At 37.4% G+C, this 26,578-nt stretch overlaps 1 protein-coding gene across 9 annotated transcripts in view; it reads right to left on the bottom strand.

The window, feature by feature from the left end:
• Nucleotides 1-26,578, bottom strand: part of NAV2 (neuron navigator 2) — a 604,864-nt gene that overhangs the window by 219,948 nt on the left and 358,338 nt on the right. For all 9 annotated transcript variants that reach the window (XM_060687633.2, XM_087877652.1, XM_034417265.3 and 6 more), the window contains one exon: nucleotides 2,996-3,113. In XM_060687633.2, coding sequence (XP_060543616.2) covers nucleotides 2,996-3,113 — 118 coding nt within the window. The remainder of the gene's footprint in view (nucleotides 1-2,995; nucleotides 3,114-26,578) is intronic.

The raw sequence follows: 26,578 nt of genomic DNA, 5'->3' as shown, positions 1-26,578 counted from the left end.
CTTTTTCAGTGCCGTTGTAACTTTAAATGATCACTAAAGGAATGGTCCAGGACTATCTGTACAGCCAGTTTGGCATAAAGATTAAAGCAACAGGCTAGAAGACAGGAGACTGTGAGTTATAGTCCTCCCTTAATGCAAAAAGTCTGCTAGGTGACTTTGGCCAGTCACTTTTTATCATTTCTAGGAAGGAGGCAATGGCAAACCTCTTCTGAAATCTTTGTTTAGTCACCAGGTGGCAAATCAAAGTCACTACATACATACATACATACATACATACATACATACATACATACCCCATACTCCCCCCCACACACATATCCATGCATATCATTATTGTCAAAGAAAGCACACATTACAAGACTCCAGCCTTGCTCTGCCCACATGTATATTCTATTCTGTACATCTCCCCCCAGACCACCCCAACGATGCCCTTGATGTGATGTCTCACTGCCTGGAGGCCGTGCAGGTCTGGATGGGGAGAAATAGGCTCAGACTCAACCCCTCCAAGACCGAGTGGCTGTGGTTTCCGGTGCCGCAATATAGTCAGCTGGTGCCATCGCTGACTATTGGGGGTGAGTCTTTACCCCCCACAGAGAGGGCCCGCAATCTGGGCGTCCTCCTGGACGCATGGCTGTCTTTAAAAGAACATATGAGGGCCGTGGCCAGGGGAGCTTTTAATCAGGTTCGCCTGATCCACCAGTTGTGGCCCTTTCTGGACCACGATGCCTTGCACACAGTCACTCATGTCCTTATCACCTCCTGACTAGAGTACTGCAATGCTCTCTACATGGGGCTCCCCTTGAAAAGCACCCGGAGGCTCCAACTGGTCCAGAATGCCGCCGCGCAGGTGGTTATGGGCGCAACTCATTGTGCCCACGTGACACCCCTCCTGCGCAAGCTGCACTGGCTCCCAGTGGTCTTCCGGGTGCAATTCAAGGTGTTGGTTACCACCTTTAAAGTGCTCCATGGCATTGGACCTGGGTACCTTCAAGACCGACTTCTGCCACCAGTAGCCTCCCACCGGCCAGTCTGCTCCCACAGAGAGGGTCTCCTCAGGGTGCCATCGGCCAAATTATGTCGGCTGGCGACACCCAGTGGGAGGGCCTTCTCTGATCTCCGTGTATTTCGCTGTGCCCTCAAAACCATGTTGTTCCACCAGGCTGGGCTATCAATATAAAGATTTTAATTGGTATTAAATGGGATTTTAAATTTGGGGTTTTATAAACTGGGCCTATTATTTAATAATTTTAATTATTTTAAATATTGTCTGTCTTTGTATTTTTAATTAGGCTGTACACCGCCCTGAGTCCTTCGGGAGAAGGGCGGTATAGAAATAAAATAAAATCAATCAATCAATAAATAAATATTCTTTCAACCCTAAATACGTTACTTATAACCCTTGGCTAAAAAAAAAAAAAACGTGCTCAGGCCTGCTGCAAGAGTTTGAAAGCTAAAAACCAATGCTTTTCATTTCTCCCAGAAACAAACCACCATCTGCATGACATTTTCTGCATGGCTTGATCTAGTTTCTTGATATGGCATGATACAGTTTCTGGCTTCTGAGTGCTTCTGAATTTTTTTCCAACTGAGATTTCCAGACCAGATATAAAGACAGATTCAGGTCTTAAGGTTACGCAGGTCATCCATAAATAACAGTTACTTCCAAAACATGTCATCAGAACTTTGCAGGTCTGGGCCATGCACCCACAGAAGAAGAGAGAATCAAATTGCAAAAGGCCATGACAGTGCATTAAGGTCTTCCTAATTCTTTATATGACATTTATGTGCCATAAAAGACACACATTAAAATTCTTTTTAAAAAATTGTAGCAGGATTCCCTGAATGATAATTTTCACTGTTGTCCCAGGATTATATGGCTACTTTCATTGAAAGTTCAGTTCATATCTACATTGTATATTTTTTAATCTGAAATGTGTATCTGCTCTTTGATATATAATTGTGTAACTTAAAAGATAACAGATTCTTGGACTTTTTGTATATGAAGAAAAACTACATAAAACTGTAAGGAGTTTTTAAATAAGGAATAGATAAGGTATTCTCATAGAGTTTTATGCAGGTTGCAAAAAAGAAAAAAAAATACTCTATTGCCTCCATAGATGCCTAAGATAAAGTCATTCTGATTTAGAGATTTGTCTTAAGACATCAAATCTAGCTAATGAGAAAATTCTTTGATACTTGAAAAACTGTAACTATTTAAGGTAACTCTTTAGAGCATAAGAGAATCACTGTGGGGAACAGTGAGACTAATCATATTAATTGCACAATTAAATTTAAATCTAATTTAAATAAAATGAAATGAAATTTTGGCCTTGCTCCATTACTCCATTACTTTATTCTGATCAGATTGACTTTTAGAGCGTATGTCACAGCATACAACTCAAAAGTAAAATGCCATACTTTCATCATGAAAAGTTTTGAGGCGTCAAATTCATCTGTGGTTTGTCTGGCTACAGCCTTGAATCCATATCGCTAAAGCTTTGGGATCACCACTGAGCTTCACATTTGTTTCTCAAATAAATGTTTAGGAGAGCCCCTTTAGTAGTTAAGTTTTTGTTTTTTAAAAAAATCACAAGGTTGTGAAACCTGCAATCTTAATGCCTGCACTTTATACCTTGTTTCTAAAGTCAAGACTTCACTTAAAGAATAAATGATTTCAGCTTCAATCAAAGATAAAAGAAGAATAAAAAATAAATATATAAGACTAGACAATGCTAACAGCAACACTGGGTAATTAAAAAAATGTTAAGTAAAGTTTGAGAACCCTGAAATTCTTTTCCATAATACTCTGTAGGACCTTTTAATAAACTTACAGGAACAACAATGTATGAACCATATGCATATATTTTTAAAGCTCGTACAATTACACCTTATGTGTAATGTCGCAGCTAAATGTAGTTTAGTTATTGGTCTGACAGAAAACAGTCTGGGCAAAAACATTGCAGCAATGCCAAAAAGAAAAGGCATATTTACTCACCTACAACCTGGATGATTTCGGCCAGTAAAACTCCATCGGTCACATCTTGCTGCAGATCTTTTATCAAACGTTTATGGCCAGATTTTGCTAGATAATGATTGGCCCAATCTGTATAAATCTGTGGAAAGGAAAAAAGAGAGCCAAAGTTAGGCCCTTTTCTGTTGAAATCATTAATTTCTCACTTAAAATTAACGAAAGCCAACCCCCCAACTTTGGCAGCCTCTGGAACAAGTGAGACAAAGTGTTTCCCTTCTTCTCCCAAACCAGTTTGAAGCAAAGTTAGCAACATTAAAATTCAAGGCATTGTGCTGATCAAGTATTCAGCTTATTATACCAGGGCTTTCTTGTATAGAGAAATTTGACATCAGAGCAGGAGGAAACTAAAGAAAGCTTCTAAACATGCTACAGTCTGAATTAATAAGTTATCAGACCTGGAACTAAACAGTCTGCATAAGAGACTGTGTTGGATTTCTCTACTAACATTTGCCTTTTGTATCCTTATCAAGAAGCCATACCGATACTGAAATGTATGATTGTGCATATGTTTACACCAAGTTTCGTAAAGTAAATAATTAGGGTACTTTAAATGGATACATTCTTTTAAATTGCAGTTAACCAGAAATGTAAATTACATTAGCCACTACCGCATAGCACTGGATTGTCAACAGTTGTAAAAGGGCTATTCAGGGTAAGGTTTGTAATATGCAAAGTGGTCCCCCCCCCGCCCCAAACAGCTTAAAAAGTCTATGAATCTTGACAATTTCTCCTCTGTTAGTATTTCCAGAGAGGGTGTACACATATACAAACTTGCATATTCACAAAAATGTACATGGCTGATTCCTATTTGATGTAACTATGTTCCAACTTGCTTAACCAGACATAAAACAAAGGTCTTAGAAACAAGTAACTCAAGCTAAAACCATTAACTCTGCATCCTGGAAAGCACTGATGCAGTTAAAACGTACATTGGCATTTGGAATGCAAAACTTTGCTCCACTTCTGAAATTATAAAGGCAGATATCTTCATACAAACAATTTGAAAGGAAACCCTACTGTAAACAATGGAAAGTGCTTCTAAATAAAAAGATTCATAAGAGGTGGTTGTTTATGTCCAGTCAGCTCCGCCAGTGAAAACCCCAGGTGGTGCGGTGGTTAGAATCAGGGTGGATTTGATTTAAATCGAGTTGATTTAAATCACAATTGAAATCATGATTTAAATCACTAGTAAAAAGGCTTGATTTAAATCAACTCAATTTAAATCATAATTTTTAAAGAGCAACTGTCATCTCTGCTACTCCTTTGACTCACTGTTGACTCACCGATGGTCCCAGTGTTGCAGAATATACAGCCTCATGCTACATAACTAAGCTCCATTTCATGCTGAATAAACTAAATTATTTATGTATCTTAAATAGAAAACTATCTTACGATAGATTTTTACCCCAAAATTTTTTTATTAAAATAAATTTGATAAAAATCAAAAAAATCTGATTTTTTTAAATTAAAAAAAAATCATTGATTTTTATCCACCCTGGTTAGAATGCAGTATTACAGGCTAACTCTACATACAGTCTGGAGTTCAATCCTAACAGGCTTGAGGTTGACTCAACCTTCCATTCTTCCGAGGTCAATAAAATGAGGACCCAGATTGTTGGAGGAGTCTGACTTTGTAAACCGCTCAGAGAATGCTGTAAAGCTCTAAGGAGTGGTATATAAGTCTAAGTGCTATTGCTATTTTGAAAAGTGTGTTGTAAGAGTTAGATGGATGAACAGTGTTTTCAGTTGTCTTTTGCTATATTCAGTTATATTAATTATTTTAGATTTATACCCCATAATAATAAAATTATTATTATTATTATTATTATTATTATTATTATTATTATTATTATTATTATTATTATTATTATTACTTGTTCTCCAAATACTCAAGATAATCTACATAGGGCCCACTTTTCCAATTTTATAATATTATATCTCATTACTCATTACATTATTACACTCATTACTGAAGACATTTCAATGGATAGTTAGGACTACAGAAAAAACAATTGCTACCAGCCTGCCTTCCATTGAGGACCTGTATACTGCACGAGCCAGAAAGAGGGCTGAGAAAATATCTATAGACCCTTCGCATCCAGAACATAAACCGTTTCAACTCCTCCCTGCGGGATGCTTCTACAGGACACTGCATGCCAAAACAACTAGACACAGAGAGAGGTTTTTTTCTCATGCCATCACTTTGCTGAACACTTAATTTCCACAGTTCTGTCTTATATCTAAGTATATTTACCCATATAATATGGCTGTATTACTTTTATCCTTCTCATCTTTTCCACTACCTTCTCTTATTGGTATCATTATGATTAATATTACTTTGATATATGATTATTACTTTGTTGTTTTGCATGCACGCTGAGAGCTGATATACCGGAGACAAATTTCTTTGTGTGTCTAATCACACTTGGCCAATAAAGTATTCTGTTCTGTTATCACTGTGTGAAGTGTCCTCTTGACACATCACTTTTACATAAATTTTCAGCATCATAGTGGGGAAAAAATTGTAAAGAGCACTTTTGCTATTTAGTTAAAATCTCAGAATGGTAAATGCATAAATGGCCAATTACTTTGCTTGGCCAAAGCAGAAGAATGAAAGAAGCAAAGTTAGTGATAACACATGATAAACAGCTATGTTCTAGAAATAAGGTGTGGAAAAAGCTGTTTCCTGACATCTTTGAATATCAATCAATCAATTTGCTGAAAGGAACATTACCATATGTTTATTTGAATCTGATAAAATTGTATGTGCTGGGAGAAAAATATACAACCTGCATTTTTGTTTTCTAGCTCAATATTATGAATACTAAATTAGCCAGGTCATTTCTCATTTTTAATTTCTTACTTTATATTCATTGCTAGCTTCCTTATTATACATTATACATCAAACCAATTATGGAACACAAACAGAAGGCTCCTTGCTGCTAGGCGTTGTAACTTAAGGTTTCCGCTGTTTTCCTTTTCACACTTAGGAGATTCAACAGTATAAGTCCCAACTCGGTTGTTTGAGATAGGAACTACTGACAGCATACTGTGATTTCCAATGTTCCCTCTTCCTGTAATTAATGAATCAAAAGCTATCTAAAATTTCAAGGGACTGAAGAGATCAAAAAAGCAGTTGAAGATTGTAACAGACTGAGGAAATTTGTTATGTTGGTTTTCCTGAACATTATCCTTCTTGAAACTGTATTTATTTCTGAGCAAAAATACAATCATTTTCAGAGCTCATCAGCATATTGCTGTATAATGAATGACATTGTTGGTTTGTATCTATAGAAACTATCATCTCTCAGCAGGCAGTGCTCCCATTAAGGTTTTCAGGCAGAAGGTTTCCAGCAGTAGAGGATTGTCTAATAAAACATGTGCCCTACTAGTTGTGACGAAAGCAGTTCCCATCTACAGCTTGCCTCCCCATAGTTTCTTTCTTCAAGTGCTATCTCCATTACAGTAAACTTCTGATGATAGAACAATCCTCATTTAGATTAGAAAGTACTTTGAAGTGATAATTTGTCAATGGGGGGATAAAGGTCAACACCTCTCACAAACTGTGTTACAAACTAGAATTTGTAGAAAAGCAGGTTGAGCTGGAGGCGGAATTAAAGGTGTCATCACTTTGGAATCATTGCACAGGCACAAGAGACCAAAATCCATTTCCCTCCTGTGAATTCCATTGACTTTATCTAGCACTGATTTAGCTTTGACCATTAGCTGGTTAGATTCTTATGTACAAATGGCAATAATAAAGTCTTCTGTGCTTTGAACTGAACAAATGCTTCTGGTTATTTACCTGTGACAGAATTGCATTCAGAAGTGCTGGTCTGTTTGGTCCACTTTGTAAAAACTAGTTAATTTTTTTTAAAAAAATTAGATAACTGAGTTATCCTAACTAGTAGAGAAGATAACCCTGTATACCTTGTCAGGATGTGGCAGGCAAATTGTTTAAAAAAGTAAAACAAAAACAGCAGCAGAAGCCCAACTAAAGGCCTTGACAACCCAGAAGTGCCAGGAACTAAGTGTAAGGAAAAGTACCAGTGTCTAGAAAGATACGTGAGAGGAGGGGGGGAAATGGCCTGGTGTGGGAAATCATATCTCAGCACTTTGGTCTCACTGGCTGTTCCACTTACATGCTGATTTACTGGTTGTTTCATTTAGAAGACCATCCTGTTTGTATCTCAGGGTTGTGTCTACTCACACACACACACACACATATATAATTAACTGCTGCAGGATTACAACAATTGCATCTCACAGCTGCATGAAGGTTATTTTATATATAGACTTTCACATTCACTTTTCATACTTTGGATGTGAATTCAGGGTGTGACACATCAACACTGCTTTTGCAAATATAACCCAGCAGTTTTCAGTTCATTGCTGAAACACTAAAGGTGAGCAATCAAGAGTTTGACAGATATCTTCATAAAGTTAATACAAACAGAACATCGCCTGCAAGAAACGAAAATAAGACCTAAGGAAGTATCTCTTCTAAAATTAGGATAATTAAAAAACAACAGAGTAAGGAAAATATGCAATTCTGCTTCTCAAAAGTGTCGTGTTGTCAAAAGCTTTGACAACCCAATGCCCATGGTTTGTGAACCCAGACTATGAGAGATTAATTAATGTATTCATCAGACACGAAGAAGGCTATCCTGTGTGCAAACGTTCCCATTGAAATTGAAAGAATTTTTTTTTATCTTTGACTTTGTAACTTAATAAACTCATTAATTTGAGATAAAATTTATTTGATCTAAAATTTCAGCTAGAATGACTTGATAAATAGGCAAGAAATCTGATAACATGATATTCTGTAATGTATTATATTATATACCGTGTTTCCCCGAAAATAAGACTCTGTCTTATATTTTTTTAACCCCGGAATAAGCGCTTGGCCTTATTTTTGAGGAGGTCTTATTATTTTGGGGCCTGTGGAACAAGATGGGGCTCCCCTTGCCATCTTACCTGATTTCCAGCTCTGCATTTAAATATTTTTGGGTAGGGCTTATTTTTTGGGGGAGGCTTATTTTAGCGCATGCACTCAAAAGCCCGATTGGGCTTATTATCAGGGGATGTCTTATTTTCAGGAAAACAGGGGATATAAACATTTTATATATATAAACATAACAACATAATATGTATGTGTGTGTTACTGCAGAGATCTAAATTGTTATGAAATGTGGCAAACCAAAATGTTCAATATGGCAAGGAGTACTGTGTCAGCACTTCAAGCTGCATTTACTCTAGTGCTGACATAAGAAGGTGGAGAGGAGGTGTCTGGAAAGGGACGTTTGACTTTTCACCTACTTATTTTCCCTGTAGATAATATCCCCTAGGAGATGGGATGGGAGGGGGGAAATTCCTTTGAGTGGAGCAGTAGATAGGGGTAGGGTGACTTGGAAGATGGCCAATGAGTGCAGGGGAGTGGGAAACGGAAAGGGAGGGTTTTGTGTCTGGAAGTCAGTGTTGGCTACGATGACTCGGGCTTTGAATGTCGTGCTTAATAAATGGGAGTTTTCTTCAAAGACTTTGTTTGAAATGCAATTTATTTGAGACGACCTCGAAACCTGACAGACTGCAGATGTACAATACATAGTTGTATGCATTCAAATCCTACTCATGCAATGAGAAGAATAAGAGCTAGAACCTGGGTTACAAGCAAATTCAAACATGACACACTTCATCCTTAAACAGGTATCCAGATGGCTTCTAGTAAATTTTCAAGTGATGCTTATAAGCCAATATTGTTATTTTGTTGAAGTTCTTAACAGTAAGGTAAAAAATAGAATTAATCATCTTAAACAGCATTATTTAGGGCTGAGAGTAACATATAGAGGGGTAATGCAGAGGGAACAATATCAGTTCTCCAACCTAAGATTTCACTTTTGGAGTGAAATAGCTCTTTTCAACTATGGAATTTAACAACTGCCAGTCTATAATAGAGAAGACCTCTGAAAAAATGCAACCAGGCCTGGGGGAAATAAGCAGGCATAAAAGAAACTATCCTCTCCATTTTATGATCTTCATTTTTGGAGGACCTGCCGGTGTGACTATGACTAGCCATTCACTCTCTTTATTGGTTATGGCAGTAATATCAGGAAGCCACAGTGTCAGCCTTTCGGAAAGTCTTCCAGAACACGATATTCCCACAGCTGGGAAACAAGCAAACAGTTTTTTGGGAAACGGTATGTTCTCCTTGGCAGCCAAATCAGAAGTGGAAGCAGTTCTTTGGTCTGATGGAAGAAGTCACTCCCTGCCTCCCTGCCATGGACCAACTGACCTCTGAAGGTCACTGATCTCCCTTGAGATTCTCCTCCACACAACACAGAATATTTACACTGATGATAGCTGAGGGAAATCATAGTTTCCTACGTATCAGTTTGATATAGTGTCATCTTGCCTCAATGGCAGGTTGGTCCTCAGATGTGGGCTCTGATATGAAGATATGTCCTTACCAAATAGTAGGATTGGATCTTTAAAAAGAGCCAATCCTTTTTTTTTTTTTTTGGTTTTACTATATTTTTGTTAGCTTTTAGATATAAATAATTCTTACACAAACCAGAACTGAAGTCAAAGAAGCCAGTATTATGAAATGAAAGAATGAGAATAGTTCTATGAAGCTGGGCATCATCCTGTAAAGTTCAATTCCTTAAATTTGGTTTTCCTGGGGACCAATCAGTTGAGGCATCTAGCATTGGGAATAGAAGGTATTTGGACAAAATGTTATAGCATCAGAAGACTACCCGTATTTTTTGGAGTATAAGATGTTCCGGAGCACCTACCTTTTTTGGGGAGGGAAAAAAAAATCTGCCTCTGCCTCCCAGCAATTTGCCTTGTTGCAGCAACCAGCAAACAGCCTGCTTTAGTTTCATTTTCAGCAGAGCCTGATTAGCACGAGGAAAAAAAATCTGCCTCCCAGCAATTTGCCTCCCAGCAAACAGTGGAGGCCCGCGCGGCAATAGGCAATGGCAATCCCTGCAGCCTGAAACAGCTGAGGGTCGGGAAGGCCAATCCAACTGACAATCAGTTGCTTGTGCTAATCAGGATGTGCTGAAACTGAAACAGGCTGTTTGCTGTAAGGAGGTAAATTGCTGGGAGGCAGAGGCCAAAGGGTGGGGGCCAGTGGGTGGGCGGGGCTACATTTGGTGTATAAGACTCACCCAAATTTTCACCCTCTTTTAGGTGGGGAAAAATGCATCTTATACTCCGAAAAATACGGTATATTGCGCTCATGACAACGTCTACATAAAAACCTCAAACATACTTTGACCCCTAAAAAATAACAAAGGCAGCAAAGAAGTTATTTTAAAAACTCTCAGAAAACTTTGTGTTCACACAAATCAGCTATCTTTAACAACATGCCAAGTTTCCTCACTGTTTCATTATCTATTAATTTACAAAGCATGTATCTTTCTGCTGCTGCTCTGAACATACAATTTTGAAAAATGAATCTGTCTCTGATGATATGGCTTAGGAAGACACTACAGTAACAGCTGAATGGTATATTTTTGGTTCCAAACATCATAATTAGAACTGGCCAAAGATTATGTTGCTTCTTACTAGCTTTTGAAATCAGTCAGAAGAAAAATCCACACACAGCCGGCATACTTGCAGACAATCCATATGCTAAAATGCCATGCGTCTGATCTTGTTCTCCAAAACCACCAGGGATTTTTTTGATATTCACACATATTTAAACTTAGCATCAGCAAGCTGAGGTGAACCTCACAAGAACATTCACATTTGTTGCTTCTCACAATCCAACCAAGTGCAAAATAAGAATTAAAGGTATTTTTTCCCCACCATAGTTACTGCTTTTCTTTTTTCTTAATTAATTTTAATTAATGCATTTCAAATTAAGTAAAATGCCTTGTAAAAGTATTATAACGATTCAAAGATAAAAGTTAGCATCACTTAGATATGTAAAAGTTAGCAACTGTGGACAAATTATTTAAAAAAATCAAGGTAATGTTTTATTAGCTAAATTGGATCAGCATATTTCTGTGGGTTAAAAGAGATTCCTGGTTATATATATATATATATATATATATACAAATATTTGATGCACTGATTTCCAGCTTTCTCTATTGATGGTCTCTAACAAAACTAGTCATTACTCTGGCGCATTTTAACTTATCTCCAATAAAACAGGAACCTTTTAATATAATCATATCATTCCAGAAAGGACATTTTCCTTCCTCTCGAAACACTTGCATATTGACATTTTTAATACAAACTTTGACTTTTCTGTGTTTCGAAATCTTGCAATCTGTTCTAATTTTACAACTTGCATTCATTGTAAAATAAATATAATTCAAAGGTATCGATAATATTTAAACAAAAAATAGGTATGTGTATCTAAGACACATGTGTATTTTTATCAAACACTCAAACATTTATAAATTGTTAATTGTTAATGAACTATAGAAATAGCTGAAGCAAACATCTTGGATCAATAACAGAAAAATACCAACTTGAATAATTATAGCCTTGATCTTTAACATTTTATACATTTTAAATGCTATTCTAGCCTTAACTATCACACTGTAAACAAAGGAAGCATCTGTAAAATCAAACACCAAGAGCTATAAAACCAAGATGCAAACCCTAAGACCAATCAAACTGTGTAGATAATAGCACTGCAGTAATGAATAAGAAAACATAATTGCTTACTCTTTTACACTGATCATAGGAAATTTTACTTCTTTCATAAACTGGAATTCGGAAATTCATATTTACTGGCATTATCTCTAAAATGAAGATAGAGCAGACCTTGGCGATACAACTTGCTGTTCTCTGTCAGAGGAGACACAGCAAAAGGCAAAATATACTCCAGCATGTGAACCTTGGTAGTTAATTTTAGTGGAGGTCACCATTCACTCTGGTCAGATCTCCTTACACAAGATAAGGAATGCTTTGCTACTTTTGCACACCCACCAAATACAAGTCCCATATGACCCCAATACCTCTCTTCTCTCCTTTTCTTTCAAGTCTGTTTCCAGTATAATCCTGAACCCTTGTTAAAGTTCACAAAACATCAATTGTTTTGAGGAGGCTGAAGCATACCTAGGAAAGTAATCATTTTATACCTTCAAACTATTACAACAAAAATATAAAAGGACAGGAGCACCAAACATTATGTAAAAAAGGCAGGATCTATTTATTTGTTAAATTTCTATTTTAACTTTCCTTCAAAGCTCAAGGCTTCGCATGTGGGAATCTCCCTTCATTTTTGTTTGATACATATCATCCCATCAGATTGGTTGGGGTGAGATATAATGGCTAAGGTCGCCTACGTTTTGTGATCAATTAGAATATTTGAATGTGGCCTCTTCAATTCTAGTCTAACATCTTAATCAAAAGTCCACAACGTGCTTTAAAAATGGCCAACGAGTTTATTTTGTTTCAGTATAGTTAGATATTTTTTTTCAATAGTAGGATTTTATATATCCATCATTAAATCTGCTTTGTCCTTATTTCCTAAATACATAGAACCTTGCTTTAGTTTCCTGTACTCATCCCACACTTGAAACTATCAGCAGAACAGCATGATTTTCTTGTTTACAATGGAGTGTTCTCCAGTGGCAGAAGAGTGATGGTGTTTAGCATTAAGTGGCCACTTCAGTTGGTGATAGCCAGCATATATTATGTTCTACAAAATGCACAATATATTTTGAACTTTGGTGTTGGAGAAAATAATCAGGAACTAACACCAGATAAACTACCCAGGAAGAAAGAATATCCTAATAAAGAAATGTCAAGGAAGAAACCACTCCATCCCAAGATTGGCAATGCAAGGCACTGTGCTATATATGAACAAGGAACAGAATCCATTCTGTTAGGAAATGGTTTTACCTAACTTGTTGGGTTGGCAATATATAAACCATCAATATTGCTTTTATCAAAATATAGATGTATGCACTGAAGCATTTCTATGAATCATTTAAGATTTGTGGAATTTAAGGTCAACACATTGCTTTAAGTCTGGAAGACAATAAAATGTTGGGAAAGCGTTTGAGGTCTTTATAAAATGTAACCCAGGGAACTCATTTGATTAAAGTGAGATGTTCAGTTCCAAATCAGGCTTCAAACTCTCATACATGCCATCCAAAAGTTCTTAAGAAGAAGTCTATCATCTTCAGTATTACAATGTTCCTTGTAATATGGTGAAACATCAGTTTCAGTTCAAATCAACTTTTGGTGACTTCACGAGAACTATCTTGGCCACAGTAGTTTGTCACTGTTTTCTTCTGGGATGTTTTTATTTTTACAATTTTTTTTTTAAAGTTACAGCCCTGGTATTCCCTGGAAATCTTCCACTTAAGTCACAAAGAGGACGAAGCCTACTTAATGTCCCAATCCACACGCAATTAGTTAGATCGTACAACCTGAAAGGTGAAAGTAAGAATGCAATTCCTCAATATTGTATTGCATGTGATCACTGTAATGATAACTTAATATTCAGTAAATTATGGCAAAGTTGAATCCTTGGAAAGGCTTGTATGTGTGTGCTTATATATGGCATGGACCATAAGTGTTTGGTTATACTTACAAAACTAGGTTAGTGAAAAGCAAAGGATGGTTAAATGTTACATAATGACACACATTTAATGATCAAAACAAAACCCTCCATCAGATATAAGTGGCATCAGTTCTACTGATGCAGTTATATGCAGTTCTACTGATGCAGTTACACTTTTGATGCTTTGTATCCATTAGATTCATAATTTGATACATGTTGTGTGTTTCTTAAGTTTACATCAAAGAACAATGTTGCAGTCATAAATCTTTTTAGATTTAGATTGTATTAGGTATGTCAAACAAGTTTTAAAATAACAAAGTGTTAAATTAATTCCAAAAGATAGAAAAGAAGTAATCAAATCACTTTGTCTCTGGCCATCTGTTTCAGAGATGTCAATTAAAACAAATCATCTACTAACTGATAACTCTTTACATTAGTTTTCTATTGTGATCCTTTTGTCAGCTGAGCTGCCCTAGCTTCTGTTCAGACATTTCTCAATGTAATAAATATCTAGCAGACTTCTCAATTACAAACTGATGGGGTTTCAACATAATAGTAAGAGTGGTTGAAAAAGAACTAAAACCATGAAAAAAGTTAGTAAGTTCTCCAGGTTTGACAAATGTTCCCCAAATTATATTGTGAGCCCTGGCTGGGAAAAGCTTCTCAAACCATATCCATTCATGTGTAAGTCAATTCTTTTACTTGTTTATTTCCTTTCAAAGAACAGCAGTGACAATAGCTTGCAATGGAATAATTCAAGAAAAGTGAGAAGCAATTGTTTATTTAAGGAAATAAACTGAAAAAGAAAGGTGTAAAAAAAAGTTAAAGTGTTTGATGACTATTTTTGAGGGGGTCCTACAGAAGAACAGAGCACCATTCTGTTTGAAGTGGGATCATTTTTTTTAAAAAAAACATAATTTCTTTCCTAATTTATGTTAGAAAAAGATAAACTTAACCTAGATTAGACAAGTCCTTTCCTTTTACTGTAATATAACATGTGATTGTGTTCTTCTCGGCATAAGTATAAGAAACAGACTGTGGGATTTTTCTCTAGATTTCAGTTGTCAGAGTAAAAATGGTATCTGGAAGCTTTCGAAACAGATACAGATATATGTTAGAAATCCAAAAATTTTCTCTACTGGTTCTATGGGCGTGGCTTGGTCGGCATGGCAGGGGAAGGATATTCCAAAATCTCCATTCACACCCCACTCCAGGGGAAGGATACTGCAAAATCTCCATTCCCGCCTCTCCTGGGGGAAGGATATTGCAAAATTTCCATTCCCACCCCACTCTGGGGCCAGCCCAGAGGTGGTATTTGCCGGTTCTCTGAACTACACAAAATTTCCACTACCGGTTCTCCAGAACCTGTTAGAACCTGCTGGATTTCACCCCTGTATTAGATGTGTGTCAATATGCAAAATAGATCAATATACAGTAGTTGCCTGTATTTCTGGACATGCTTTGGTGTAGTTAGAGCTTTCCAGGGAAGTTCCTGCCCTTCAATACTCCCAAAGAAGAAGGAAAGAAAGACAGTCTACATAATATCTTCAAAGCACAAGTGCCAGATTATCTCTCTCTCCAACAATCGTCTTTGCATGAATTGTGAACATACATTAAAGCCAAAAAGTAGCTAGTTTATCTAGGTTGATTGAATTGACTTGGAATTCGCTATGATAGTTTTCATTCTCTTCTTTTGTATTCCACCTTTCCCAATTACCCCCCTTTATAACTACAGATTTATCTTCATAAGGGAATTTCTCATTAAAGCCTTCCACATATCTGCCTCTGACATTATACATGTCTGGATTTTAGGCAAGAAAATCCAAAACATGTTATATTCTGTTTGTTTTATAACTGGCTGGATTGAGAGGACCTTATTAGGAAAGCTAAGAATTTCCTAGCTGGACAGACGAGAGGTTTCAGAAGTTTCAGACTGATAGATAGAAGCATTAAGTTTGAAATAACTGGCCTTCCCAAAGGACACAAAAACTATAAATTATCTCTATAATACAGTCTGACGTTTATATATTACACACAGAAAGAAACAGAAAGATACACAACATCTTAAGATGGTACTTTATTCTTGGTCAATGAAATCCTTGTATAATTCTAATTGTAGAGAGCAAAAGACCAAAAAAGAGTAGAAGATTTTAAAAGAGGACGGTGGGGTAAATTTATAATTAACTTGTTAACAAATTTATCAACTCAGTCAATATAGAGGCGAATGCAACCCAGCCTAATTTAATCCCAAAGGTGCTTTGTCAAGAGGCAACTGGACTTTCTGGTTTTTCTTTGAAGACGTTTCGCTTCTCATCCAAGAAGCTTCAAAGTTGTTGCCTCTTGAAAAAGCGCCTTTGGGATAACCATGTCCTGGTTGACTGAGAATCTTCATACACATTCAGGCTCCATAGGCATTCATAGAAATTCAGCCTAATTTAGAAACCTCTTGCTTTTTAAATACTTGACTGTGGCAGAGAATTAATCTGAGAAGTGTTATAGAAACTGTTCTGACCTAGGCTTCTTGACAGAGTAAAAAGCACACAATTAGTCCCCCAAACCCCTCTTTTTTTTATTTTAACGGCTGTGAATTCCTTTCATTCACAGCACGTGCTGAATCACCAAGAGTTTATAAATAGTCCCAACCGAAGTTTGCCACAGTCCTTCGGTAAAGCTGGTAAACCTTTTATCTTCTTTGACACGCTGCCAAAGACCTAATTGGCAATTATCTTGGCAAGGCCACATGGAAACACAGAGTTAAAAACGGAGCTTCAAAGTACAAACGGACACCATCCACAACATTGCTTCCTGCAAAGGCCCACATGCCTTTGCTCTTCCTTTATGTCTTATGGGCCAATCATCTCCAAACCTTACTCCTGAGTCGTCCCTTTTGTTTCAACTGTTCTTGCCTTCTGGCAGCTCTGCGTATGCATGCACTAGGAACAGGCTCCCCCTGTTCCTCTGCCTCTCTGATGTCCGACTCTGGAGGCTCCGGAGTCCGCACATAACTCCCAGACGGCCCTAGCCCCATCTCTGACTCCATTGCAGAGCCCTCGTCTGAGTCTTCCCCAGAATCCAGGACTGGCCCATGTTCTTCCCCAGCCTCCTCACTGTCCGACTCTGCTGCCAGCTCTGCAGGTTGCTAGCAGATCACAACAGAAACATACAAAGTGGGCTTCCCCCCACCCATGGAGAAAGTTAAAAAAATGAACTGATACAAACTGGATTCAAGCAATAATAGTACATCTCAATATTTACCTAAGCAGCTACAATTATTTTGGCCATTGGGAGCATGGCCAGTTGCTCTGAAATGACATACATCAGTGATCAAAGCTGACATTATTTTGGGAGCCAAGTCTTTTTGAAATTTTAGATTGTTAACACATGAGGAGAGGGGAAGGAGAAACAAGGTAATTTCTACAAGCCCAAAATCAGGAGGACAACAAAACAATGTTTATCCCAATCTGCATTTGGAACGTAATTAAATGCCCCTTTTCATATAAGTGTAGGTATTTCAGAGCGAATACTAAGGTTATGAAAGTGACATTTTCAGCTTCTGTGAAAATACATGCATGGGATAAAGCTAACCCAATCTGACTGTGCTGAAGATTCCTCTCTTTATATATAGTTTCTGTTAGAACGGTTAGAAGACTCGTATAAACTAAGGGTTCAGTACAGCAACAAATACTTAGCATTCCTAAAAGGGTAGACAAGATAGAGACATTGATTTCTGCCTTAAAAGTGTCTAATATCATCTAACTAAGTAAATATTTGAAAAATGTTTAGATGTAACGAGAGGCCCAACTGCAAGGCATGTAAATTATCAATGAGCCGAAGTGGCACAGTGGTTAGAGTGCAGTACTGCAGGCTACTTCAGCTGACTGCTAGCTGCAGTTTGGCAGTTCAAATCTCACCGGCTCAAGCCTTCCATCCTTCTGAGATGGGTAAAATGAGGACCCAGATTGTTGGGGGGAAATATGCTGACTCTGTAAACCGCTTAGAGAGGGCTGTAAAGCACTAAGAAGCGGTATATAAGTCTAAGTGCTATTGCTATTGCTATCAAACTTTATGGCAGGCCCAGAAACAACATTAATCGTCTTTTTGGTACTCTCTATACGGATCCTAGAACCAGCCTCATAACTTCTTATCTAGTAAAACATCAGAGAATGTCTGGTTGTTGTTGTTTTTTAAATGTATAGTTGTCATTTAATTTCCTTGAACACTGGCAAATTTTCTTATACTGCCAGTAAAATTAGACATACTTTGAATGCCCCCCCAATTATAATTGGTAATTGAGCTCCTTACCAGTTGTAACATGCTTCAGTTATATGCCATCCAGAGTCACTTCAACAGTGAGATGGGCTACATGTAAATTTAATAAACAAATAAATAAATAGATGCTTTTCCTATGTTGTTTTTATTTTATTTTTTTAATGTGTCTTAATCTGTAAATGTGGTCTCTGACTATAATAAAATTCTCTTTTTGCTCTTTTTACCATTCAAGACTGAACAAAAAGCAACCAACATTTTCTGGGTTAAAAAGTAAGGTCACCTTTTAGTCCAAGTTCACTCTTCATGCCTTATATGGATATGTTCATACAGTTTTCTTGGCATGCTAAGCAAGTGCTTTCATACTGCCTTCTTCCAGGGTTTTTTTCACTTCCTACTCTAGCCTGTCTTCTTCAGATTTCCTGGTGATTTCCCATCCAAACTCTAACCTATTTTGGTTGAGCTCAAAACCTATCAGACTTGCATACTAGTTGGATGGGGACATTCAGGAAATCCAAACCTATTGGCTAAACCTCAAAGTTGAAAAAAAAAAATCTCAAAAGCAGCCAATGGCATGTTGCTTTCATATTATGGCCCCAAAAATCTATGTAGATGTGCCCAGATGTTACCAGGACCACGCTCAATTTTTAGTGAACCCCCCCCCCCAGATTCCCTTCTGTTATCCTTTGAGTATTGCTATTATGGAACCTGGAAAGACCCAATTCTTTACAGGGCTTTGCATTCTCCTAAGAATGAGCAGAGAATTGGATTAGCAGAAAGCTTTTGCTGTGCATTCAGCTATAAGTGACAAATATCGTAAACAATGCTTATTGGCAGCTGGACCAACTGATTCCTTAGGAAAGGATTATGTACAATTAGCATCAGTTGTTTCTAAATAGGCCAGACAATGGTCTGACAACCACCAACTGCACAGCGGTAACCGATGTAGCATCTTTCCCATATCCTCAATGAACACATTTCACTCCTTTGGTTATGCACCAATAATAAAAGCAGCCTCGTTAACAAAATTTAAGATGAAAATAGAGAGCTAATGTCAGTGAAGCCTAACCATCATCTAAAGCCTTTTCATAGCCTTTCTCTTGCTATTAAACACAAGCAGAAAAGTCTTCACATTAGTCTTTCTTCTTTAAAGTGACTCAAATTTAGACCTTAATAGGGCTCAGAGGAGGTATCTGCAGCCAGCATTCAGTATTAAGGATATCAAAAGATTATTCTTAAGTGGAGAAGTCAACCTGGTATTCTATTTATAACTCTTTAAGTATAAAACTACAAAGTCGGCATTCTGTTATGAAAAGTTAAGAGGCTCTTAGTATCATAGAACATTTATTGAATACAAACACACACACACACACTGTGTGTGTGTGTGTGTGTGTGTGTGTGTGAGATGGCGAACCTATGGCACGTCTGCCCAAAGTGGCACGCGAAGCTATGTCACCCGGCAAGAACAGCCTTGCCTATTTATCTTCTGGGCTTCTGGTGTACATGCACATGCAATGATCAGCTGTCCTTCATGCACACAGCAGTGCCAAAAACCGGTGTGCACATGCACCACCGGCCAGCTGATTGTTGGGTGTGCATGTGTGCCAGAACGTGGAAGCTTGGTTTTTCCAGAGTGTGATCACTTCGCGTGTGCGGCAGTGCCAAAAACCAGCCTGCGCATGCGTGCTGGCCAGCTGATCCTCAGGTGCACATGGTGCTAGAACCTGAACGTTCAGCTTTTCCGGAGTGCGGCCCTGATAAGCGCGTGTGCGCAATGTTTCTGTGTGACCTTTTCGGCACTCGGTACTGAAGAGGTTCGCTCTCACTGATATAGATATATATTCATATTCTCTAATTACTTATAATATATATATATATATTATATATATATATAATATATATATAAGTATATATATATACTTATAATATATATATATATATGTCTTTTTCTTTTCCGTAGGCTTTTATGTGCATATTCTTTCTAGCCAGGTTTTACCTACGTAAACTAAGTTGTTCTACAGCCCTGGTTCTGTGAAATCTCATTCACAAGTTTCTGGGCCTTTTTTCTGCTGACAAACTGCAACTCTGTGTTGCTCTCTGGGAGACTCAGATAGCTATTTCTGCCTTTTAAGGCATCATCAGTGAGCCACACCCACTTCTCAGATATCTGAGTCTAGAAAGAATATGCATATATATATATATATATATATATATATATATATGTATGTATGTATGTATGTATGTATGTATGTATGTATGTATGTATGTATGTATGTATATGTATATGTAGGTCTTTGGTTATTCGGGTTTTCTCCCGTGTAAAATTGGAGGTTTCTTGGCAACGTTTCGACAAAGTCTCATTCGTCATCTTCAGGCTGGTGTTCTCGGCTTCGTGCTTCTAGAAGCAATGTGTGTGATCGCAGCTGTTTGTTCCTTTTAAATGCCAGAGGCGGTGTGAACTGATTGGGTGGGAGCCTCATTATCAGTGTGGGTTCGAGTCTGCCACCACACATCCACGCAGAAAGCAGACTCGAACCCACACTGATAATGAGGCACGACCCCGGACCAGAAGCCAGACCACAGCTGCATCATTAGCCACCTTAAACCCCTCCAATCCATACATGAAGCAGACTGACACCCACCATGAAGAGATAGCACGGCCACGAATGCAAAGCCAAACAACAGCAACACAGCTCACCAGCTCAAATCCCCCTGCTACTCAGACTGACCCGAGCACAACCAAGCCCCCACCTAAACAGAGCACACACCCAGCCAATCAAAGCACAGCCAACCCCCCAACCAATCAGAACACACTTCTGCCCAATCAGAACACAGCCAAGCTCTCTCTCTCTCTCTCTCTCTCTCTCTCTCTCTCTCTCTCTCTCTCTCTCTCTCTCTCTCTCTCTCTCTATATATATATATATATATATATATATATATATATATATATATATATATATATATATATATATATAGTATATATATAGTATATATATATATAGTATAAGTATTGGTATATGTAAAGAATAAAAAGTAGGAAGGAATCTTCTGCAGAAAACAGACACTGACAGTACCTTATTGTAAAATGACCAGGCCTACCATTCCTAATATTCACTGATTTAAAGAGTTTACAACTTCAAAAAGGAAAGGAAGCAAGGAAAATTGGCTCTTTAAATAGACTGCAGTGATAATGCAGAAAGGACTTCTCTCCTGGTCCATAAATCTTATCCTTTGGTAATGAAGTCAAGAATGCTAGGGAAAAATCCTTTTTCCATCCACGCAAATACGAAACCAGCAAAACCAGTTATCTGACTATATAACTTCCCTTCACTTAATTATTTTGGGTTAGTAACCAAAGGAACCAAGGGAGCTTCCTCAGAAACCAAGGACCTTCAATTGTTGAACATTTATAAACTAAGTACATGACCAGGATCCATTTTACGTTGAAAGTAACGTCTGCATAAATCTATTACTTCTGAACATTGAGGCTCGTTTCCTAAGTTATCAGAAAGCTTGCACCAGAGGTAGTAAGCAGTTGAAGAAAACTACAGGTAGTCCTCGACTTACAATGGTTCACTTAGTAACTGTCCAAAGTTACAACAGGGCTGGAAAAAGTGACCTATGACTGTTTTTCACACTTGCGGTATCCCCATAGCCACATGATCAAAATTAAGATCTTGGCAACTGGCTCATATTTATGACCAATGCAATGTCCTGGAGTCATGCGATCAATCCTTTCTTGCAACCTTCTGACAAGCAAATTCCATAGGGAAGCCAGATTCACTTAGCAGCTGTATTACTCTCTTAACAACTGCAGTGATTCACCTAACAACTGTGCTAAAAAAGGTCATAAAATGAGGCAAAGCTCATTTAACAGATGTCTCACTTAACAATAGAAATTTTGGGCTCAATTAGGGTCGTAAATTGAGGACTACCTGTATACTCATTGACAGAACTACTTGGCTTGTTGATGGTAAAAGAGTAGTGTAAAACCATTGGGGAAGAAGAAGGTGAAAATACCAGTATTTTCACTGTAAATTCATCTTCACAAACAATGCATAGCTTGGCCATAAATGGTTGAAAATAAATAAGGAAAGCAAGCTAGGAATTGGTAGCTAAATTCTTAAATTGAAGACATATATCATTTTGCTGTTCCAATAAAGGGGAATCAAGACTCGCAATTAAGTAAAAATTAATTCAATATCCTCTGTGTTTTGAAATGACTACTCAAAACAGATATTTACAAAGACCATTAGGGATATTATTTTCAGCAGCAAAGTTAAGAAAACGTGATAGGGAGCAAGCAAATTCTCGTTCTCGCGATGCAGGCCAACAGTAATTTGTCATAAAACAAGAACAGATGAAGTAGCACATAAAGCAAGAGAGACAAATAAGGCAAAACCCTGTTACTGCAGATAAACTGGTTTATTAATCTCTGTAGGAAAATTCTTTGACATAAGTAATGTATCATTTCTGGCAAACTATTCATGTTCAACATTGTCCATGAATGTATTTCGTGCCCTATTTGTAACTTTTTTCACTAATGCACATTTCTGGGTGTTTAGTTGAAAAGAGGCCTTTTAAAAGCACCACTGCAATTAACCAATTATGACAGAACTTTAAAATAAAGAACCTTCTACTATAGTGCAGCTATCCTACAATCTACCTCTCAAAGGACATTAAGGAAAAATCTCCTTAAGAAATTCATTCTGGTGTTCACATACACTAACACAGTCACATCATTCAAATGAGTCTTTTATAGTCAGGCAATTTATATGCAGTCGTGGAATTAAAATCAAAATGAGGTCAAGGAGGAGGAAGAAGAATTCTATATTTTAGTTGCCTTGAGTTATTTCTAAAGTAACAAAGGTGGGATAAAGCAAATAAATAAGATACTTGCATTGGGATAGTACAAAATAGGGGAAAGCAGTACTTCAAGTGCTGGTAAAGATAGCCTATTAAGAAAAGTGATTCTGTAATTTTTTAGTTATTTTTATTCTGCCTTTATTACTTTATAAGTAATCCAAAGCAGTGAACATATAAAATTCTCCTTCCTCCTCCTATTATCTCCTCAACAACTCCTCTGTAAGGTGAGTTGGGCTGAGAGAGAGTGACTGACCCAAAGTCAACCAGTTGGCTTTTATACCTAAAGTGAAACAATAATTCAGAGTTTTCTGGTTTCTATGGTAGAATCTTAAATTACTACACCAAACTGGAAATGCTTGCTGACCCTCCCAAATAATATTCATCCAGTTACTAAATAGATATAGGTGAAAAAATCTATCACGGGAAAAATTATTTGTCTGAAATGATATCCATTTGTCTGATATGGTATAATTTTTCCTGCCTGAGCAGGGTGTTGGACTGGAAGACCTCGAAGGTCCTAGTCCCCACCTCTTATTCTAATTAATCAAATCCTAAATTTTCCACACTCTATTATAATCTTTTAGCCTCTTGAATCAATTTCTCTCTTGAGGTTTTAAACTTTGAAAGGTAAGGTCCTTTTTAAATCAGAGCCTTGATAGTACAGTGGTCTAAGCACCCTGTTATTAACACAGCTGCCTGCAATTTCTGCTGGTTCGAATCTCTCCAAGGCTCAAGGTTGACTCAGCCTTCCTTCCTTTCTAAGGTAGGTGAAATGAGGACCCAGTTTGTGGGGGCAATAAGCTGACTTTGTATAAATATACAAAAGTATGAAGGCTATTGCTTAACGCATTGTAAGCCACCCTGAGTCTCCGGAGAAGGGCGGCATATAAATCAATTTTTTAAAAAAAAATTGTTATCAAATGATTCTTTTTAAATAGAATCATTATACCTAAATCATTCGTTCCTTGCAATTTCTCATTAATCCAGAAGGTTGATATGTAAGTAAATTACATTACATTTTTGACCAGAAACTGTAGCCATATATAACAGATTCCCAGCTTCAACAATATAAAACTTTTCACCGTGTTCCCAGGGAACATTTTATGAACTTAAAAATTTTTAACATATAGACAATTTTCCTACTTTATGTCTTATGTCAGGAACTTGTGTTTATTCTTAAATACAATGTGGATTCTAATGATTTCATGTGAATGGTACATCTAAATGTTTGTAATGTCTGTTGAAAAATATACACAGTGCAGCATTTTTTCATGTGCCCAGCTAAGATCTATGTATAACCCAGCTTTCTGTGTTATACCTCATCAATTATGGAATGATTTAATTTGTGCCCTTACATTGCTTGAATGTGCCATATTTAATTATTGTATACTTAGTAGCAGAAAGATGTATGAGTTGATCCTACTGAAAGGCATTAGAGGTAGTGTGGAGAAGTGCTATATTATTATTTAAATATTTTATGGGGTTACAATGTAAATAACCCACTCAGCATGTTAGTAATTGCTTGATGTTGACCATGCAGTGATTGAGTAATGCAGATGCACCTTTGAACCAAAGCTATTTTTAGTGCAAGTAGTTCTCTGCATTTACATCATGATAGAGAACCCCCTATGCAAATCTTATTGTTCCTTTTTCCTGGTAAGACAAAATAATCACATGACAATGATTGAATGGCGAACTTCATACTCTTTATCTGTTGTACCTGCAATTAGTTTAAATATAAAGGATAACTGATGAGCTAAGCAATGCTTCATCATATTGTTGAAGATAAGTAACAGCTATAAAACTGCTAGGTAAGAAGACAAGCTTGCTTTCAATTCTTCATTTGGAGAACCTGCAGATAATTTAAAACCTGTCCCCTTAGTGCAAAATATCAAACACACACACACACACACACACTGCAAATCCCTGTTGGTTTGAACCATGCATTATCTTTTCACACAGAAAGTGAATCATATGAATAATTTGCAGTCACTGGGTAGCCATAAAAGGCTAAACGTAAGCACAAAGCTCATTTTCTTAAGAAAAATTGTTTTAGCTTTTCCGAGACTTTTGTAGATCCTACCATCAGAATTTACTTACAGGTTCTTTGTCCCAATGTTCACCAGAAAGAGAGTTTTCTAGGGCTATGATGTGTCAATCATTTCAACTGCATTTAGCACTTATCGTGATCTCTCTCACTCATAATAACCTGCTTAAATCCCATTTTGGAAGGCTATGTTTCTAGCTAAAACTGAATAAAAACTTTACTCAGTTGTAAAAACACATACTTCTCCTCACCCTTATCATTTTCTCTGAAAGCTGATTTGGTACAGTAGTTTCCCTATCCATGGAGATTCTAACAACATTAAAATAAATTTCAGAAAGCGGAATCTCAGCAAATAAAATTCAGTTCTATGCAGTGTCTCTGCCCAAATATATAGAGTGACAAGAACAACAACAGAGTGAATTACTGCACAGAAGTTGCAAACAATTTCCATAAATTAGACTGTACAGCATGGTGTAAAATTCCCCACTGTGAATTGGAGATGAGAAGGAAAGTGAACCTCGATAAATGAAGATAAGTTCAAAGATTTTGTTCATTTATATTGAGCAAATACATGACTAGCTCTAAAACACAACAGAAGAATTCAGTTGTTACTAATCTGTGTCAAGAATCTTACTTTATTTCCACAGAGCAACACTGAATAGCTCCCCAAAACTAATTCAATTTAAAGAGGAGGGGAGCAGGAGATGAATTATTATATCTGGCAACTGTTCTTAAAATATACACCAGAAATCACAACGATCTTCAGTGGAAAAATTCCAATTTTGCCACACAAGAATTCATAGCTGAACAAGTCCCAAGTTCATTAATTTTTTAAATAATATTTATTCCTTAATCTACAATAGCTTTTTACTGACCCATCAGTTTATTTTTTGGAAAGAAGCGCAATTTGGAGGTGGAACATTGGTATATCTGGCTAGTCTCTTTATTCATAGCCTTCATAATGAGGTGGGACAAGTTGTAAGATCATAATAGGAACGATACTCCTGTTGAAACCAAAGAGAAATAATTCCCACAGCACAGTTTTTACTAAGGAAAATAAACCAGGAAGCCATGAGTAGGTAGTACAGATAGTCCTCAACGTATAACAGTCTGTTTAAGTCAGGGGTGGGCAACTGACCTGCATTGATTACCGGTTGCCCTCCGGGTGAGATTCAAGGTGCTGGTGATGACCTATAAAGCCTTACATGGCTTAGGCCCAGGATATTTGGCGGACCACCTGCAGCCAGCAACAACATCCCATCGTCTGGTTCGCGCCCATAGGGAGGGCCTGCTCAGGGTGCCGTCGGCGAGACAATGTTGGCTGGCGCCCCCAGGGGTAGAGCCTTCTCTGTGGGTGTGCCCAACCTTTGGAATCAACTTCCCTTGGGGCTTCAGCTGGCCCCTGACCTTTGCACCTTTCACCGCGAATTAAAAACTTGGTTATTCGAGTCCCCCGGCCTGGGTTTACGGGTTTTAATTGTATTTGATTTAATTAGGCATTTTAACTTGCATTATGGATTGTGGTTTTATTGTTGTGAGCCGCCCTGAGTACGTTGGAGATAGGGAGGCATATAAGCCTAATAAAATAAATAAAATAAATAAATAACTGTGGCCCTTTTACAACCTGTGGACTTCAACTCCCAGAATTGAAGCTTGGATGTCTCAGGAATTCTGGGAGTTGAAGTCCACGGGTTGTAAAAGGGCCACAGTTGCCCACCCCTGGTTTAAGTGACTGTTAAAGTTACAACAGCACTGGAAAAAGTGATTTATGATCATTTTTCACACTTATGACTACTGCAGCATCCCCATGGTCACGTGATCAAAATTCAGATGC

This window comes from Pantherophis guttatus, chromosome 1 (assembly GCF_059756535.1).
Source record: "Pantherophis guttatus breed Tessera chromosome 1, ASM5975653v1, whole genome shotgun sequence".
Classification (NCBI taxonomy): Eukaryota; Metazoa; Chordata; class Lepidosauria; order Squamata; family Colubridae; genus Pantherophis; species Pantherophis guttatus.
This window is presented reverse-complemented; position numbering and strand designations above follow the sequence as displayed.